The sequence below is a fragment of the Microcaecilia unicolor genome, chromosome 8, assembly GCF_901765095.1.
Source record: "Microcaecilia unicolor chromosome 8, aMicUni1.1, whole genome shotgun sequence".
NCBI classification, from domain to species: domain Eukaryota; kingdom Metazoa; phylum Chordata; class Amphibia; order Gymnophiona; family Siphonopidae; genus Microcaecilia; species Microcaecilia unicolor.
The window spans coordinates 59140972-59158403 of NC_044038.1; the positions used below are offsets into that span (position 1 = coordinate 59140972).

At 44.2% G+C, this 17432-nt stretch overlaps 1 protein-coding gene across 2 annotated transcripts in view; it reads right to left on the bottom strand.

Annotated features, from left to right (window-relative positions):
* Nucleotides 1-17432, bottom strand: part of CAPN15 (calpain 15) — a 248044-nt gene that overhangs the window by 174758 nt on the left and 55854 nt on the right. The window contains exons 2-3 of one of the 2 annotated variants that reach the window (XM_030211463.1): nucleotides 12928-13019; nucleotides 11470-11637 (exon numbers count right to left, since the gene is read on the bottom strand). The exons of the other annotated variant lie outside the window; for it this stretch is intronic. Of the exons in view, the coding sequence (XP_030067323.1) occupies nucleotides 11470-11630 (161 nt within the window). The 5' untranslated portion in view covers nucleotides 11631-11637; nucleotides 12928-13019. The remainder of the gene's footprint in view (nucleotides 1-11469; nucleotides 11638-12927; nucleotides 13020-17432) is intronic. 2 annotated transcript variants of the gene reach the window in all.

The window sequence follows — 17432 nt, forward strand, 5'->3', positions numbered from 1 at the left end:
CATCAATGCCAAACTGCAGAAATTGGAATGTAGCAGCAACCAGCAAGTCTGACTAATAAGTTCTGGAAAAAAATCTCTAGTCTTATGGGCTTCTGTACAGAAAGCTCTAATCAGAGAGGAAAACATATCTGTCTAGGCCAATATGGTGCTGTTAAAATCATTGAGCTTTCATGTTATCCAAATCTGAAAATGCTCTGGCGATTAGAATCAGAGGATACGCACTTACATCAACGTCCATTTTCACAGTATGGTAGTCATGGGTTACTCTCTTTCTTGTTGGTGTTTTGGAACAAATTACAGAAAGTTTTTTTTTTTTTAAGACTGGAAGCACTTCCCAACTTGAGAAAAAAAAAAAAGATTGTACTAGCCAATCTTATGCCGGGACACTACATGAGGCTGTAATACTCAGTTTGTCTGACAACTGAATCTGGTCCCCTGGTATGCAGATGATTTTCATAAAAATTAACCAATGAAATTGCTGCATTCAAAATTCTTGCTATTTCCTGTCGTAGTGCTAAGGACCTTGTGCCTCTCTGCTTCCTTATAGAGTACATTATCACTTGACCGTATGAACATTATTTTCTCTTGAAGATGAAGTGTGAAGGAACTGAGAGCATAGTAGACTGCTCTTAGCAATAACGGATTTATATGCAGTTGTTCTTTGCTGATCAGACACATTGACTATGTTTCATACCAAAATGTACTCCCTACCTTAAATTGGAGGCATCTGTTGTCAAAACACCAATGCAGAGTTTGCTGGAGTGGAAATCTTTTCAGCAAACAAGATTAGACAGTCCACCAGTGAACAGATTGATTGCCAACACTGCCTCCTCCAATGTTTTGATACAGAAGACGCATCAATTGGTTCTCCTGAAACTTGTGAACTCATCGTACCCTTCCAATATGGAGATACACAAAGGGTACCATATATGCACTGTCGATATCAAATGTCCAAGAATTTTCATGTAACGTTTTGCTGTCACACTGGTAACAGATGTTACATGATGGATATATTCAAAATGATCTTTTAGTTTGCTGTTCGGCAGAAAAGCCTTGATCTGTAAAGTTTGTAACTGAGATCCTCTGAATGTCAGTTCTCTGGAAAGAAGACTGGATTTTTGAAAACGTATCTGAAACCCTAATAGGTGGGTATTAGCCTTAGTGGCTTGCATGGTATCTGCTCCGATGTGTGTCATTAAAAGCAGCGTACTGAGGGCATGGCGGTGGGGGTGGTCCGCCCCAGGTGAACGCTGCGGGTGGGGGTGCGGGAAGCAGCTGTGCGGCTGTTGGCTCCACGGGTTCCCTGCTCCCTCTGATGTTACTTCCTGTCCCAGAGCAGAGGGAGCAAGGAACCAGCAGAGCAGACAGCTGCTGTGCGGCTGCTCCCAGCACCCCAGGAAGTAAGGGGAAAAGGAAATGGGACTTGATATACCGCCTGAGGTTTTTGCAACTACATTCAAAGCGGTTTACATATATTCAGGTACTTATTTTGTACCAGGGGCAATGGAGGGTTAAGTGACTTGCTCAGAGTCACAAAGAGCTGCAGTGGGAATCAAACTCAGTTCCCCAGGATCAAAGTCCACTGCACTAACCACTAGGCTACTCCAATGCGTTCCTACCAAGGAACACCACCGAGACAGGGTCAGGCACAGTTTGTGTGGTTCAACAGGAAAAAGACTGAAATCTGAACTAGTAGCCCATTTTAATTATACTTAATAGCCATGTGTCTGTGGTTAGAAGTATACATTTTTGATAGAAATGCTGCAGTAGACCTCCCACAGCAAGGCAAGACGCTGCACATCAGGAATGACTGTTCAGTTAAAAAGATGATACCTGCTTTTGCTGACTTGGGGTTTACTACTTCTCCTGTCTGGACATCTGGTAAGCAGTAGATTGTCTGTAGCATAAGAATGTTAAATAACACTTCCTGTAGAGAGAATATCGCTTTCTGTTTAAAGTGTATTGGTATCAACTTGAAGCACATGATTGCTCTGTAGTAACTGTTGTCAAGGAATGTGATACTTTACGGTATCTACAGTCTCCTTAACTTTTCCCCTCAAAGAGAATGTCATCTTCCCAGAGCCTGAAAACTTGTATCCTCACTAATCTCCATGAGGCAACAGCAATGGCTGAACCTCTGGTAGATACTTCAGATATGCCTCAATTTCAGATGTGACAATTTTGACTTTGGTGTCACCTGCCAAGATGTCAGAAATTACATTTTCAGAAGGCAGGTGTCTTAAGATAGCAGCTCATCAGGCATATATGCTGCAACACAGAGATAAGAGTATTTAGTATAGAATGCTTTTTGGTCTAGCATCCTTACATCTCTACCCTAAGACATACTTGAAAATGGGAAAATTAACTTCTTACCTTGGTAATTTTCTTTCCTTTAGTCATAGCAGATGAATCCATTACGAATGGGTTGTGTCCACCTACCAGCAGGGGGAGATAGAGAGCACTGAAAAACCATAGTGCCTCTTGGCCAGCTAGCTCCATCTGCCTCTCAGTATTTGACGCTTCCAAAGCAGTGTTACACCGCAAAGTAGAATAACATGAACTTTCCTCACAGCGAACAAACGCCCCAGAACAGGAGCAGTAATTCAAAGGAGGGACGAACTCAACCTCCTGTAACAGAACAGAAATCCTGAAGAATGTTTTCCAACTTCTCCCAATGAGGGAACATATCTACAGGAAAAACTGAACCCAAAACAGCATCAATCAATCAATCAGGGCGGGCTCATGGACTCATCTGCTATGACTAAAGGAAAGAAAATTACCAAGGTAAGAACCTAATTTTCCCTTCCTTGTCATCAAGCAGATGAATCCATTACGAATGGGATGTATCAAAGCAATCCCTAGATAGGGTGGGAACAGGCCACACCACTCGCTAGCACTTGTGCTCCAAAATGCGCATCCCTCCTGGCAGCCACATCCAGCCTGTAATGTCAGGCAAATGAGAGCTTAGAAGCCCATGTCACTGCACTGCATATCTCTTGAAGAGAGTGCGCTCCAGTTTCAGCACAAGAAAAGGAAATCGCTCTTGTGGAATGTGCCTTAAAGGCTTCAGGCGGAGGCCGGCCAGACAGCAAATATGCTGAAAAATATAGCTTCTTTGAGCCAACGAGCCAGAATAGCTTTGGACACTGGAGACCCTCTGCGAGGACCTGGCAACAAAACAAAAAGGTGATCAGAGGTCCTGAAAGCATTTGACATTGCGCAGATACTGCAACAGAGCCCTTCGCACATCTAGAAGGTGCAAATGCAGACATGGGTCTCGACAGGACAGCGCCTGGAGCTCAGACACCCGTCTCGCCGAAGTAATGGCCACCAAAAAGACCATCTTTAGGGTCACATCCTTCTCCGAAGCTCGACTAAACGGCTTGAAGGGCGAACACTGAAGGGCCTTTAAAACTAACCCCTGGTTCCAGGCCAGACATGGAGCCCGCACGGGGAGGACGGAGCCGAAGCACCCCTCTAAGAAACCGTGCCACCTCCAGATAAGCAGCCAGGGAGAGGCCAGCCACCTTCCCTCAAAACATGCTAAGGCTGCAACTTGAACACGCAGGGATTTATAGGCCAAGCCTTTTTGTAAACCATCCTGCAAAAAGTCAAGTATCGGCGAGACAGAAGCCCGCATGGGTGTAATCACTTTAGTAGCACACCAAGCCTCAAACTGGCGCTAAATCCGAGCATAGGCAACGGAAGTGGAACGCTTGCTGGCCTGAAGGAGAGAGAGATGATCTTGTTGGAATAGCCCTTGTCTCTCAATTGCGCCCTCTCAAGAGCCATGCCGTAAGACCAAAGCGGCAGGCGTCCTCCATGGTTACCAGCAACTGTGACAACAGGTTCGGTACCACAGGCAAAGGAAGGGGAGCCTGCACCAGCATCCGCCGGAGGTCCGCATACCATGGCCGCCTGGGCCAATCCGGGGCAATAAGAACCACCTCTCCTTGATGTAGCCGAATCCGCAGGAGTACTCACCCTCTCAAGGGCCATGGAGGGAACACATACAGGAGGCCCTGAGGCCAGGGTTGAGCCAAGGCATCCAACCCCGCCAAGCGAGGATCTCTCCGTCTGCTGTAAAGCACGGGACTTTGGCATTTGCGCTTGACGCCATAAGATCCGCTACGGGCGTCCCCCATTTGGCACAGATCTGAAGGAACACTTCGTCTGCCAGTTCCCACTCCACTGGGTTGATTTGATGCCTGCTTAGATAATTGGCTTGCACGTTGCTCTGACCTGCAATGTGAGCTGCTGACAGAAACTGCAGATGTAGCTCGGCCCAGTGGCAAATCTGCGCGGCCTGCGCGGCCAGTGCCCTGCACTGAGTGCCGCATTGTCGATTTATGTAGGCCACTGCTGTCGTATTGTCCGACAGAACTCTGACAGCCAGTCCCTCCAGGGTCGTGTGAAAGGCCAGAAGCGCCTGGAATATCGCTTTCAACTCCGTTTGACAGCAGAGCCGCATCGGAACTCCACAAACACGTCTCTCACCGGGGCATTGAATTCTAATCTGTAGCCATCTCTGATCAGGTTCATATCCCACTGATCTGAGGTAATCTTGACCCATTCCTCGAGAAATAGGGAAAGACGTCCTCCAACTGCAGGAATCGAGGAGTGGGCCGGCGCACCATCATTGAGAGGGTCGCCCATGAACTCCAGGCCTTGAGCCGGCCGCTGCGGAACGTTTGTCCGAGCGAAAGGAGTTCCTGTGCTGAAAGCGGGCACGTGAAGTAAACCCAGCAGAACGCCCCCCGAGCGGTACCTTCTAGCTTCACGGGTGAGGTCTGGAAGAGGAGGGAACCGCCTGACCCTTGGAAGAAGGCCGCGGCCTATCCTCGGGTAAGCGCTGGGGTTTAGTTTCCCCAAGGCCTTTAACAATTTTCTCCAACTCCTCACCAAATAGGAGAAGGCCAACTCCACCAACCTTTGCTTAGAGGCCATGTCAGCCGCCCAATGCCGTAGACATAGCAGGCGGCGAGTGGCCACCACCACAGCAATCTGTTTAACCGAAGCTCTGACCAGATCATAGAGGGCGTCAGACAAAAAGGACAAGGCCGAATCCATCCGCGGTGCCACCTCCGCAAGGGGCTCCACTCCATCCCCGGGCTGTTCCACTGCCTGTTGCAACCAAGCGAGGCAGGCTCGAGCAGCATAACAACTGCACACAGATGCCCATAAGGCTAGGCCTGAAATCTCAAAGGACCATTTGATTGCTGATTCCAGATGTCGGTCCTGCATGTCCTTCAGGGCGACCCCTCCCTCTACTGGGAGGGTAGTCTTTTTCGTCACAGCCGTGACTAGGGCATCCACTTTAGGCACAGCCAAGCGTGCCAAGTACTCCTCACTGAAAGGGTATAAGTGCCCCATTGCCCTAGCAACTTTCAAAAGCCCCTCAGGGTCAGCCCATTGAGCCGAAATAAGCTCTTGGATGGAGTCATGCAAAGGAAAGGCTCGAGCAGGCTTCTTAGTACTTGCCATCCTCGGATTACCAGAGGAGGCTTCGCCCATCACAGGATCTTCAATAGAGAGAGCCTGTAAGGCATCAGAAAGAAACGCTAGCAGCTCCTCGCGGTGGAAAATCCTAACCGCAGTGGGATCATCCAGATCCAGTGGCAATCCTACACCTTCCTCTCTTCGGACCACGAAGGCCTGCCAGACCCCTCAGAATCCCCACAGCCCAACCACGGGGGTGGTGGTGTGGGGGGGGGGGGGTGCCACTCTCTGAAGGGGATTTTACTCTTTTGCGCTTGTCTTGCAGCCAACTGTCTGGAGAAAAAACCCTGATGGCAATCCCGGGCCAGTCTCCACCGGAGAGGAACCAGGTAGCAACGCAGAGTCAGACATCTGCGGCAGAGCTCTTTTTAACATGAACGCTTTATGTAAAAGCAACACAAACTCAGGGGAGAAAGGCTCACCCTGGCCTCCCGGTTCCAATCCGGGATAAGCAGCTCCTCTGGTAGCCTCCATCCGAGGCTCCCCTCCAGCCTCAGACCCCTCCCGCGCCTGCCGGGGTCGATCCATGCGGCGCATCCAAGATGGCGCCCGCTGCCAGCTCCACCGAGCGGGAAGAAACCTCGCTTGCCATGCTCGGGCTGGCCCTGACATTTGAAGAGCACGATTTACAGAGCCCTTCTACGGATCTGCTCTTGCCACAACGTGAACAGCGCTTAACAACCTCCGCAGCCATCGCCGAAAACGGCAGAAAATTTCAAAATGGCGGATTTGCGCCAAAACATCCCGATCGTGGGCCCTCCCCAGAGGAGCTACAAGACTATCTTACCTCACCAGGCCGAGTCACAGAGCTCTGGTCACGCTGCACAGACAGAAGGAAGCCTCAGAATCGCAGCGCTAACAAGCACGTCACGTTTGTTTGTTTTTTTTTAACGCTGTGAGGAAAGTTAGAGGCAACAACTACAGAGGCACTCCGGAGGTCCAGGAGAGTAGGAAAGGCACGGAAAGGACGAACCAATGTGCCTGCATCCACATAGAAGAGTGTGGGAAAGGCAGGGAAAGGACATACCAATGTCACTGCATCAACATAGAAGAGTGTGGGAAAGGCAGGGACAGGGCTAACCTATGTGCCTTTAAAGTGAAGCTGCAATAGCCACAACACCCCTGCTACAACTGGCAAAGCCCAGGAGCCACCCCAGGCAGATTTTTGAAGGAGCTAAATAAGCTGCGTCCAACCCTGCTGGGGAGATAGACAATACTGAGAGGCAGATGGAGCTAGCTGGCCAAGAGGCACTATGGTTTTTCAGTGCTCTCTATCTCCCCCTGCTGGTAGGTGGACACAACCCATTCGTAATGGATTCATCTGCTTGATGACAAGGAACTTTTCATCTTCTCGATCATCTCATCCCTGATAGCTCTATAATGACTCACTAATGTGTAAGCTAAGGTTTACCGAAACCAGAAGCACCTATTATCCTATATTTCATATCAACTTTCTTTGACACTGGCAGAACAGAGCCTGGATTTTGCCAGGCCCTTTTTATAGATCTAACAGCAAGCTATGGACAGGAACTGCAGCCACTTTTTTTTTTTTTTTGGGGGGGGGGGGGGGGGGGGGGCTTTGAGGTACTTGAGAAAGTAAAATACATCCACTCTCAGTTCAATCTCCTGTTAAATCTTAAAAGGTATTTGCTAACTTCTGTAGGAATTTTTGGATATGTTATATCCTTGTATGAAGGTGTGTACATAAGCAGATATGGTGAAGGATAAGAAGACCTGTGAACAATTCCTCTTTCACATAAGACGGAGATCAGTGATAATATTGTCAATCTCCCGACATTTCTGAGAACAAAGAACTTTCTGCTAATCGTGTAGAGAATAAAGCAGATATATACTCCTCAGAGTCTGAATGACTGATAGATAAGGATATATCTTGATGAGGAGGAGGTGTTTCCCTTACCCTTTGCACAAGAGTACCCCATGGTGAAGTATTTTGGGATTTTTGTGAACTATTCTTCAGGGTGCTTGATTTTGGCATTATGCTTAAGAAACACTTAAAAATGGGCTGCCCTCTGTTAATGGAATTAGCAGGTGCCCATTATATTTCCATGGGCATGGCATGGTAATGGCCATTAGCACACGCTAAGTGCTAATAAAAGGGGTCTTTAATGTCATTCTTACATATCTTTTTATGTAGCTCATATAAAATATAATTATTCATTCACAGAGAACACTTCCCCATAAAACTACCTAAAAATGGTTGCAGAGCAGAAATAGGAAGTTTGTCTTTGTAATTCAATACACACACACAAAAATTATATTCAAATTGAGTCACATCACTAACAGCAACATAAGCTCCCTCCAGTGCCAGAAAATATGTGAAGCAACACAAAACCCTGCGGAGGCACACTCGGAAACCTACCATGCCATCCCACTACCAATTCTTAAAACTCAAACTGCACCAATCCTACCTATGAAGTTAGCACTGCAAATATTCTAGAACACCGGGACACCTCCCAATTAGGAAAAGAGAACAAGCTGGACTGCTATAAATACCTATAGAGGACTTCCATGTTAATAGAATCCCTCATCTCAGACATGGAAAACAAAGACCACCACCTAATAGAGAAGACGACACTGGGGAAAAGAGATAATGAGGATGCAGGAGAACAGGGACTGACTTAGGCTAAGACGTGGGAATTAGGTGAGAGACCAGAAGAAGATACTAAAACTTTGGCTGCGTATTGGGAGTACAAGTGGGGACTGAGGGCTGTGAGTAAGGACTTGGGGATTAGGTAAGGTTGGGGACTAAGAAATTTGGCTGGGATTAGGACATTGGGTACTGTATGGGTAGGGCTCAGTGCAGAAAGATGAGGAGGGTTCCACTGCTCATGGACTTTGTGGGTTATTGTCAGAATTTTGTATTGTATTCAAAAAGAAACTACAAATTAAAACCAAATATGCAAATACAAAATGAAATGGAAAACCCAAGAAACCAAAGTCCATGAGCAGTGGAACCCTCCTCATCTTTCTGCACTGAGCCCTACTGCACTGAGCCCTACTGACTTTGGTTTCTTGGGTTTTCCATTTCATTTTGTATTTGCATATTTGGTTTTAATTTGTAGTTTCTTTTTGAATACAATACAAAATTCTGACAATAACCCACAAAGTCCTTCATATTGGTATTCCCTCCTGATTGTTCCCAACAAACCTGGTGCTTCCCTAGGCGCTTCCACTGAAAGTCATTTAACCATCCCTCCCCTCTCCTGTTCAAGGCCGGAGTCCAATTGACACTCATTCACTGGTCTCTCTCTATGGATTTCCTTCCCACCTCACAGCCGAGCTGAACTATCCTACTCTCGATTTAAGGCGTCTCTTAAAACCCACCTTTTTCCCAAGGCTATTGATGGTGTTTCATAGCTTGGCCAGTGAACTGGTGGAACAGCAGATATCCAGGTTCTCTGCTCTCTTTAGCTTACCTATACATTACTGTAGTTCTGTTCTATTATTTTAGATGTTAGCCACTTTGATAAGTGGCATACCAAATACAAATAAACTATTTTCCCCCTGCCTCCTCCCCCATACTGCCTTCTCTCTTTCCCCAGTACCTGCTGCCTATATCCTCCAGGATTAATTTACTCTGCTCTTCCTCCATAACCCAGGATCTATTCCTATGACCATCCATCTCCTTTTCCTATATATTTATGTCTTGTTTTATTTAAAAATGTATAATCTGCCCCATCCACTTTTCTGGGAAAGGAGCAAGAATTTTACATCCACAACTTGATACATAAAACCACAACAAACTTTTAATTAACAAAAAAATAAACCCCACACAAAAGCACAAAACAAAAAACACAACTACCACATGATTACTTAGCCTCTGTCATCAGCACCATGTTAGACAGAAAGCTTGTTAGAAGAATAACTTCTTTAGCTGTTTCCTAAAAATACAAATGTTCTCTATCAATTTAACTTGCAATGGCACTTTGTTCCATTCAAATGGGGCAGGTAACGAAAAGGCCAAGCACGTATTTCAACCATATGAAAAAAATTTCGCTGAAGAAATATGTAGTGTGTGAGAAGAGATTATGGATTTAAGGCATGCCTTTTTTCAGCAGTAGCTCAAGGTGAGTTACATTTACGTACCCTAGGTATTTTCCTGTTCCTAGTACCTGAGGCAATGAAGGATTAAGTGGCTTGCTCAACATCACAAGGAACCTCAGTGCAATTTGAACCCCCAACTTCCTTGTTTTTCAGGCTGCTGCAATAAGCATTCAGCTACTCCTTCACACCATCAAATCATCACACAAGCGTACAGATTTTTTAAACAGCATTAATATACGGTAGGACATCTCCACTTAATGTGTAGTTCACCAACACATTTAATTTAGTTTTTACTCACCAACTCACTCAGAGCCAATATAAATTTGACAGACATGGTGTAATGTTCAGGTCTCCTTAAGCCTGTCAGCATCCACAAAGAATTGAAACAGTCCAATTTTGCGATCACTTAGGCCTGTAAAACAGCTCTAACATCATCTTCTAGAACTGCTTTCAGTCCGCATACAAGATGAAGCTTATACCCTTGATTCTCTCCCTCCCTCAATGTCAGTCCTCCCCTCCCCCAATATCTGCTAGCATCAGCTCCCTTCTCCCACTTGCCGCCAGCATCATTCCTTTTCTCCCAGCACCTGCCTTTTAGTCCCATCAACCCCCAGCATCTGGCACATGACTCCTCATTACAGCAGTGGTAGCTTGTTACTTTATGCTACACTATTCCACTGCCAGTATCACAAGCATTTCCAGTGTGAGGGCAGGCAGTTCCTGTATTTCATGAAACACAGGATGTGCCTACTCTCACGTTTTAAAGGTGCTGATGGTGCCGGTAGCATTGCATGGCTGGCAGAAGAGAATGGAGAGAAGGAATAAGCTGCAGCCACTAGAATGGCAATAAATTTGGTACGGCCAAGGCCTGCGTGTCCAACTCCATTCTGATGCCTATGAACTTGAACACATGGAATTACTTCTTATATGCTCAAATAAAAGCTTAAAATATTTCTCAGGGATACAAATGCATATAGGGAGCTCAGAAAACAATGTCTACTGTTATGGGATACATGTGTTGGTATTCCCAGGGAAGGGGTGGACTCAGTGCTTCTATCTGTATTTTAAAAAAGAAAAAAAATTATATATATATATATATTTTTTTTGAAGGGGTACTTAGTACTGGTACCTATTCCATTGTCTGCTAAAATTGACCCATGGTCCCCAAGTTTTAATGAAAGAGCTCAGGCTCTACACAGCAACTGTACCTTGTCATAGATTTTGTGACTGGTTGCAGGGGACCTTGCTGTTGTGGGGTGAGTTCCTCAGTGATTACCCCATTCCTGAAGGGTGGCCAGGCATTTTGAGTACAAGCACCTTTTTTTTGCTAGAAAAAGTGCAGTGTGTGTGTGTATATATACACACACACACATATATATATATATACACACACACACACACAGGTACAGTTGCTGTGTAGAACATTTCTGTATGTATGTATGTGTGTGTGTATATATATATATATATATATATATATATATACACAGACACACATATATACATACCAGTCTCTACTGAGACTTACACAAATTTATTCCTGGCATAACATTCTGCTAGAGCTTTCAAGTAGGTTCTTTTATAAAACATTGGTACCTGTGTGCATTTCCTGCCTAAGTGGCCTATTATAATCTACCCTTAACATGGGATAGACCAAAGCAGAACAGGCATATCTCATGCCCATCTTTCTATCATAGGTGGGACACAAAGCTGGGTTTGTCCCAAGATCCAATCAGCCTGCTCTCTAATAACTCAGTGACAAATGAAAAGAACAGACAGGGGAAAGTGGAGCTTTTTCTTGAGGAAGAAAACATAAAAAGATGAAAAACAACAAAATAAAAATACAATAGCTGAGAAAAACTACAAAGTACATCCACTGGCAGAGCAAATAAGAAAAAACTGAAGTACCTCCACGGGGGCACGATGTGGGGGAAGGAGTGCGCCCACTCAGAAGCATTTTCTAGTAGTTTCTGAGCTGAGAGCGCTACTCTGTCCCAGTGCCGTCGGATGATATCACCCACTTGTGTAGCTGATTCATCCTTCTTGTCAACGGAGAATCTCTGTTTCATTGCTGGTCTGTGAAAGGTACATCCAGAGCTTCAACACACAAATAGGTGGTCACTCGGCTTCCCTATTACTAATGCAGCCTTGCCACATCCATCATTGCCCAGTCAATCCTTCAGTTCATCTGCTTCATTCTATGTGCAAATTTATACCGTACAGAAAGTGACCACTGAAGGAGAACTACATGGACTTCGTTTACATAATTTAAAAACACAAATGACGTTCAGAAAGGTCATGAACTTTCTTCTGGGATCGGTGGGGGTATCCATTTTGTAGCCTTTGAATCTTTAGAGGAAACTATTTACAGTGCTAGAGCATTTCTAGAAATCTGTGTACCTGCTCTAATACACAGGTTTTCTAAAACCTGTAAATCTAGCAAGCAATATTTCCTCCATATGAAAACATTAAAAGAGACCAATTAATTACTAGGAGTGGACTATCATTTGACATGAATGTCGTTTGCTAATAAGCATCCACACTATCTGTATAGGGTGTGCTCTTCTCGTAAGTGTGCGCTATTCCCCAGAATCTACATAGCACGACTAGAGATCTGTGCTGAAATCCAAGCATATTCTATAACAACGTGCATAACTTAATAGGCTTCACAAGCCAATCAGCGTCGTTAACAGCACTTAAGCAATACTGAGCACTAATTGGCCATAATTAGAATTTACACACACAACTCGCTAAGCGTATTCTGTAATGCAGTGCGCCTAACGTCTAATGTGTGCATGCAAAAAGGGGTGTGGTTATTGGCGGGAAAATGGGTGTTCCACAATTTGTGTGCAAAGTTATAGAATATGGCCCAGTGTGCCTAAATCTACGTGCCAGGATATCAACTAAGTGAATTCTATATAATGCGCCTAAATCTAGGCGCCACTTGTAGAATACGCTTAGGCGGAAATGTTTCCTGCATGGATTTTTTTTAGGCGCCATAAATAGAACCCCCCCCCCCCCCATATACACATAGTGCACATGCACAGTGGGTAATAGGGTAATAGTTTGCGCATGTGTGCACTATAGCGCACACGCTCCTTAAGAAAAGTATGCTCTATATGCAAACAATGCATACCATTAACGACATTCAGTTTGAAATCATCCCTATTAATAACTTTCCCTAGCGGTGCATTGTTTGGTAAAGAGATTATTTACATGCTAACAGCAGCTAAACTGGTGGACTCTGCTTTTCCAGCATGTAGATTCTCTTTAAGGCATGATATATATGCTCTTGTCATCTGGGTATATCAGCCCCTAGACTGAAAAGGAGAACATTCAAAACTAACATGTAGGTGCTGGTTTTACCTTTACGATGTTAAAATTAGATGAAGTTTTCCTTATACTGCTGATCAAGTACAACCATCAAAATAAACTTCTTGGAACTTGTGGATATTGATCTGTTATAAAAAGCAATTAAAGGTTACAACATGGATACCTCCCGCAATGCAAAAAAAGCTCATCCTAAATTTCTAAAAAGCCAATTCTAATCTTTCCACATTGGCACGCACTGCATGCGTACAGGGTTTGTTTGTTTATTTAACCCAGTGATGTGCTATGGGGGCCCAAGAGGTCTTCCAAGAACCCCAAGGTAAATATACTTTGGTTTTGATAGAAATTTTGGATGAATGGAGCAGAGCTGGCAAGAGCCTCTTTATAAGAAACAGGATGTGCACAACTAGTCTTTACAAACCAGAACTGTCCATTGTACTTAGTCTGACCTCTAAAAATCCCATGTTGGCAATCCACAGCAATACACAGATATGAACCTAGTCCCAGGAAAATTCAAGATTAGTACGCAGGTAATAGGCAGAAGAGTAACAGTCATGCGTTTCTAAATGTGAGACTGATACCCATAATTCACGGCAGTTTCACAGCAGTTCATTCAAGGACGAATGTTATATTTCAGTTTTCCTTTTTCTCCCATCCCTTTTCACTTAAAAGCAAAATGTAGAAGATACTCCCCAAATGCTATCATCATGAGCTAGCCAATCACAAAACACTAAAACCATCCACCTCAGTTGAAAAAATTCGAACGATATGAAATAGTGATGGAACTGTGCATGTGTCCTACTGCTCCCAACGCTGATGCAATGTTTCTGGACTCAGAATAAAGGGTGCACATTAACATTTGTCAGTGGTGTCCTCCCAGTGATCATTTTTTAACACAAATACATGATCATCATCCAGTAACCCTAGCATGATCCAGCAGTGAATACTTTGGACTGTAAAGCCCCCAATTAAAATAAAGGAGTAAATATAGACATTTGTAGAGGATTCATGCAAGTTTCTTATGTTCTCTTCATGCTCTTCACAGAGAACATGCTTATCCTGAAAACCTTACAATTCAGGATTTATCCCAACTGGGCATGTATCCAAAGAGCATTTAAGTGAACAGGAAAGAGGAGGGGGAAAAACAAGTACTAATGAGCTTACTCAGTATCAAGTAGGTTGTGAAAGGTAAAAGCACCGGCCACACACAAGGAAGCCAGGCAGTGTGACAGAGTAAGACTATAGGTGTGAAGATGTAAAATTCACCTGTGAACTAGGGCAACACAGCCAATTAAAAAAAATAATAATAATAACCTTCAGCCAGCACCAGTAGTATGGAATGTATTATTAGCCAAAGACCATTAAATTAAGGTTGGTCCTATGGCTCAGCTGTGCTGATGTTTACTGCTCTACAGAAGACCCAGGTCTGAACACTGGGCTTGGCTTTTGTTCCCAGGCTAGCCAGATATAGGGATGGCCGCAGATATATCTCACCCATCACTCAACAGTGACACCTACTGGCAGGCCTTTGGGTTCGTTCACATGTGTCTGTTTCTGGAGGTGCTGTGATCTGTGACCCTTGACCAAGGACTGTTGCTACAGTGGCTGTATTAGGGAGGTTATTAAAATACTATTTAAAAAAAATCTCAGACAGCTGTGAAGGAAGACTCATGGCATCAGTTCTGATTACTCTATTACAAGTTTAAAAGGTGGCAGGCATGCAAAACCAGGATTTGCCAATCTGTCACTTGACTTGATTTCATGAGATGTCTCCCTGTTTTAGGGTTCAGCAGTTACACTTCAGTTTGGTTTTGAGCAATAGAACCCCTTCATCTTCTCCCAAAAGACACACTACGTACTGGGAGCTGACTGAGACACACTAACTCTCCAGGGAGTCTATATTTCAAGCAATTTTCCTCCCACAAATACAAGATGAGGGAAACCCTTTAATATACCTGGAGCTAGGTGAGACATGTGCTATTGCACCCATCAGCAAGCAACGAACATCACTGTAACATTACTGAAAACCTCCAAAAGTGAGTGTTTAACCAAAACATGCTTATGTATGAGAGTGGCAGGAGGCGAACTGTGGTTACAAAATCCTTTCCACAGGAAGACACTACTTCTATTTCTTTTTTTTATAATCTACTTTTGTGGAGCACTAGGAGATGACAGCAGTGAACAAGAGCCTTGAGTAAATGGAGGGAGACCAACTAACATAAGCCTGCAGAGCAACATAGGGTGACCCCATATCTTCATTTTCCATAGTCACTGTCTTTCCTTACACTGTTTTAGGAATTTCAGAAGATGGGGGAGTTAAATGTCATTACCCATCACTGGTACTAATAAAACAGGATTTCTCATAGGTACGAGTGTAATTAATTATAAATTACAGATGGTGAAAAGAGGCAAAGAGAGAAGCATGGAGGAAGACAACACAGACAGAAGGTAGAGCAAAACGCAAAAAGTTTAACCCATAAAACAAAACAAAAGAGAAAGAAACTGAAGACAATACCAGGCTTACTCGGAAAATAGAGTAATAAACGACTGAGCTAAAGGACAAAAATTACTGCATGAACCAGTACTAGTTCAGAAAAAAAGGGAAGAGAGAAACTAAAGAACATGGCTTAAGACATAAATGGGGGGGGGGAGGAGAAGGAGAATGTACCAAGGAAGAGGAAAAAATAGGACAAGAAAGATGTACAACTTAGAAAAGACCTCAGAACAAACGAGAGTCAGGAATTGTTAGGGACAGTGAAGCAGAACAGTTCAGTGAGCTGTGGTCCAGGTTGGAGAAGGGAGGTGGGGTGAACTGAAGGGGAAAATCCTAGGTGCTGCATATTAAATCCCACTAGATCTTCCATGCACCCGCATTCTTGCTTCTAGTTAGTATACACTGCCGTTAAAAGTCAGTTCTGATGATGACTGAAGGCAAACTTGGACAGCAAAACAATGCACCAAAAGGCTTTACACTGCATCATTTCTGAGTGCTCAGGAACAACTGTAGGTCCCTTGTCTGAAATTTTAAATTAAAATGATCCCCAGTAGAGATGTGCATTAGTTAGTGCACATTTACTTCATTAGTATGCGCTAACCTATGAATTAACGTGCATGTAAAAGTTTTAATTAAAACAAATATGTGAAACAAACGGGAAAAAAAATGTCTGAAAGGAAGGGAAAAAAAAGATAGGCCAAACGAACAATTTTTTTCCCTGTGCACATCCATAATACTCAGTTCTTAAGTTGAAAACAGGAGACACATGCTAGCTAATAGAACTACAAAAACAGGGCATCCTTTTACTCTTTAAGAAGAAATATTTAAGAATGTGCTAGTCTCACTTTCCCCTGCCCTCTGAGGTGGATGTAACAAGCTAGAAAACTTGCTTGCTCCATTGTTTCAGTTAACATGCAGCCTGGCTCAGTTCTGTTCCCTTGGTAGCTCTCTGAGAAGAAGCCACAATAACCTCCTGGAATACAAATTTAATTGAAGGAAAGGATTGGGAGGACTGGAATTGGAACACTTCGCTAATTAAAAGAGAAGTTTTGACATGAACAGTATTATTCACTAGCTGTGATCAAGTAATGTTCAAGCCTGGGCAGACCATCGCTCCCTCCCACCCTCAAGTGGTAGGTCCCACCACTAATAAACTTATTTAAGGAGACAACAATCCTTATAAATCATTCTAATAATTTGCAAAAGTAATTTTCTTTAATGTGGGGTATATTTTGAAATACTGGCAAGGAGTAGCTCCTGGGAGATTCACAGCCCTCCTTTGGTAAAGCCAATGTTGCTATTCAACTGAAATATAATGGCATATAATTAAAAGACCAAGGTTGGGTGGGAACAGCTGTACCCCATAAGTAGGTGAAATATGGTTTCTTTAACTTTCTTACCAACTCAGGATTCTCTATGAGCGGGAAATAAGAGAAAGGGGGAAATGGGACTTGATATACCTCCTTTCTGTGGTATTTTGCAACTACACTCAAAGCGGTTTACATATATACAGGTACTTATTTTGTACCTGGGGCAATGGAGGGTTACGTGACTTGCCCACAGTAACAAGGAGCTGCAGTGGGAATTGAACCCAGTTCCCCAGGATCAAAGTCCGCTGCACTAACCACTAGGCTACTCCTCCACTCCACAAATAAGGTGTGGTCAAGTGCTTAAGCTCCTGGATTTTCAGTAAGGAGAATTACTGGAATTCAAGTTCAGATTCCCTCTGTACCTTGCTATGAGGCAGATGCTCAGAAATAAACACGGGTGCTACAGGCCATTAGAGCCCCACTAGCGCCTGCGTTTACCAGCATAGGATGTTCAAAGGCCCCTACCATGGGAAACGGTCACCCACGATCAGCTCAAGCAGCATGCTAATGTAGTCAAAAGCTTGCAAATGAGGTAATTTCTAATCCCCCCCCCCCTTGATGCTCGAACAGCACGCAGAATGAGGGTGTCCTCACTGCTGCAAACCCTATGCCAGCTCGGACCTGGTGTTAGGGTGACTATGACTTGGGTCCTCCTGGTCTGGCTCAATGGGGAGCTT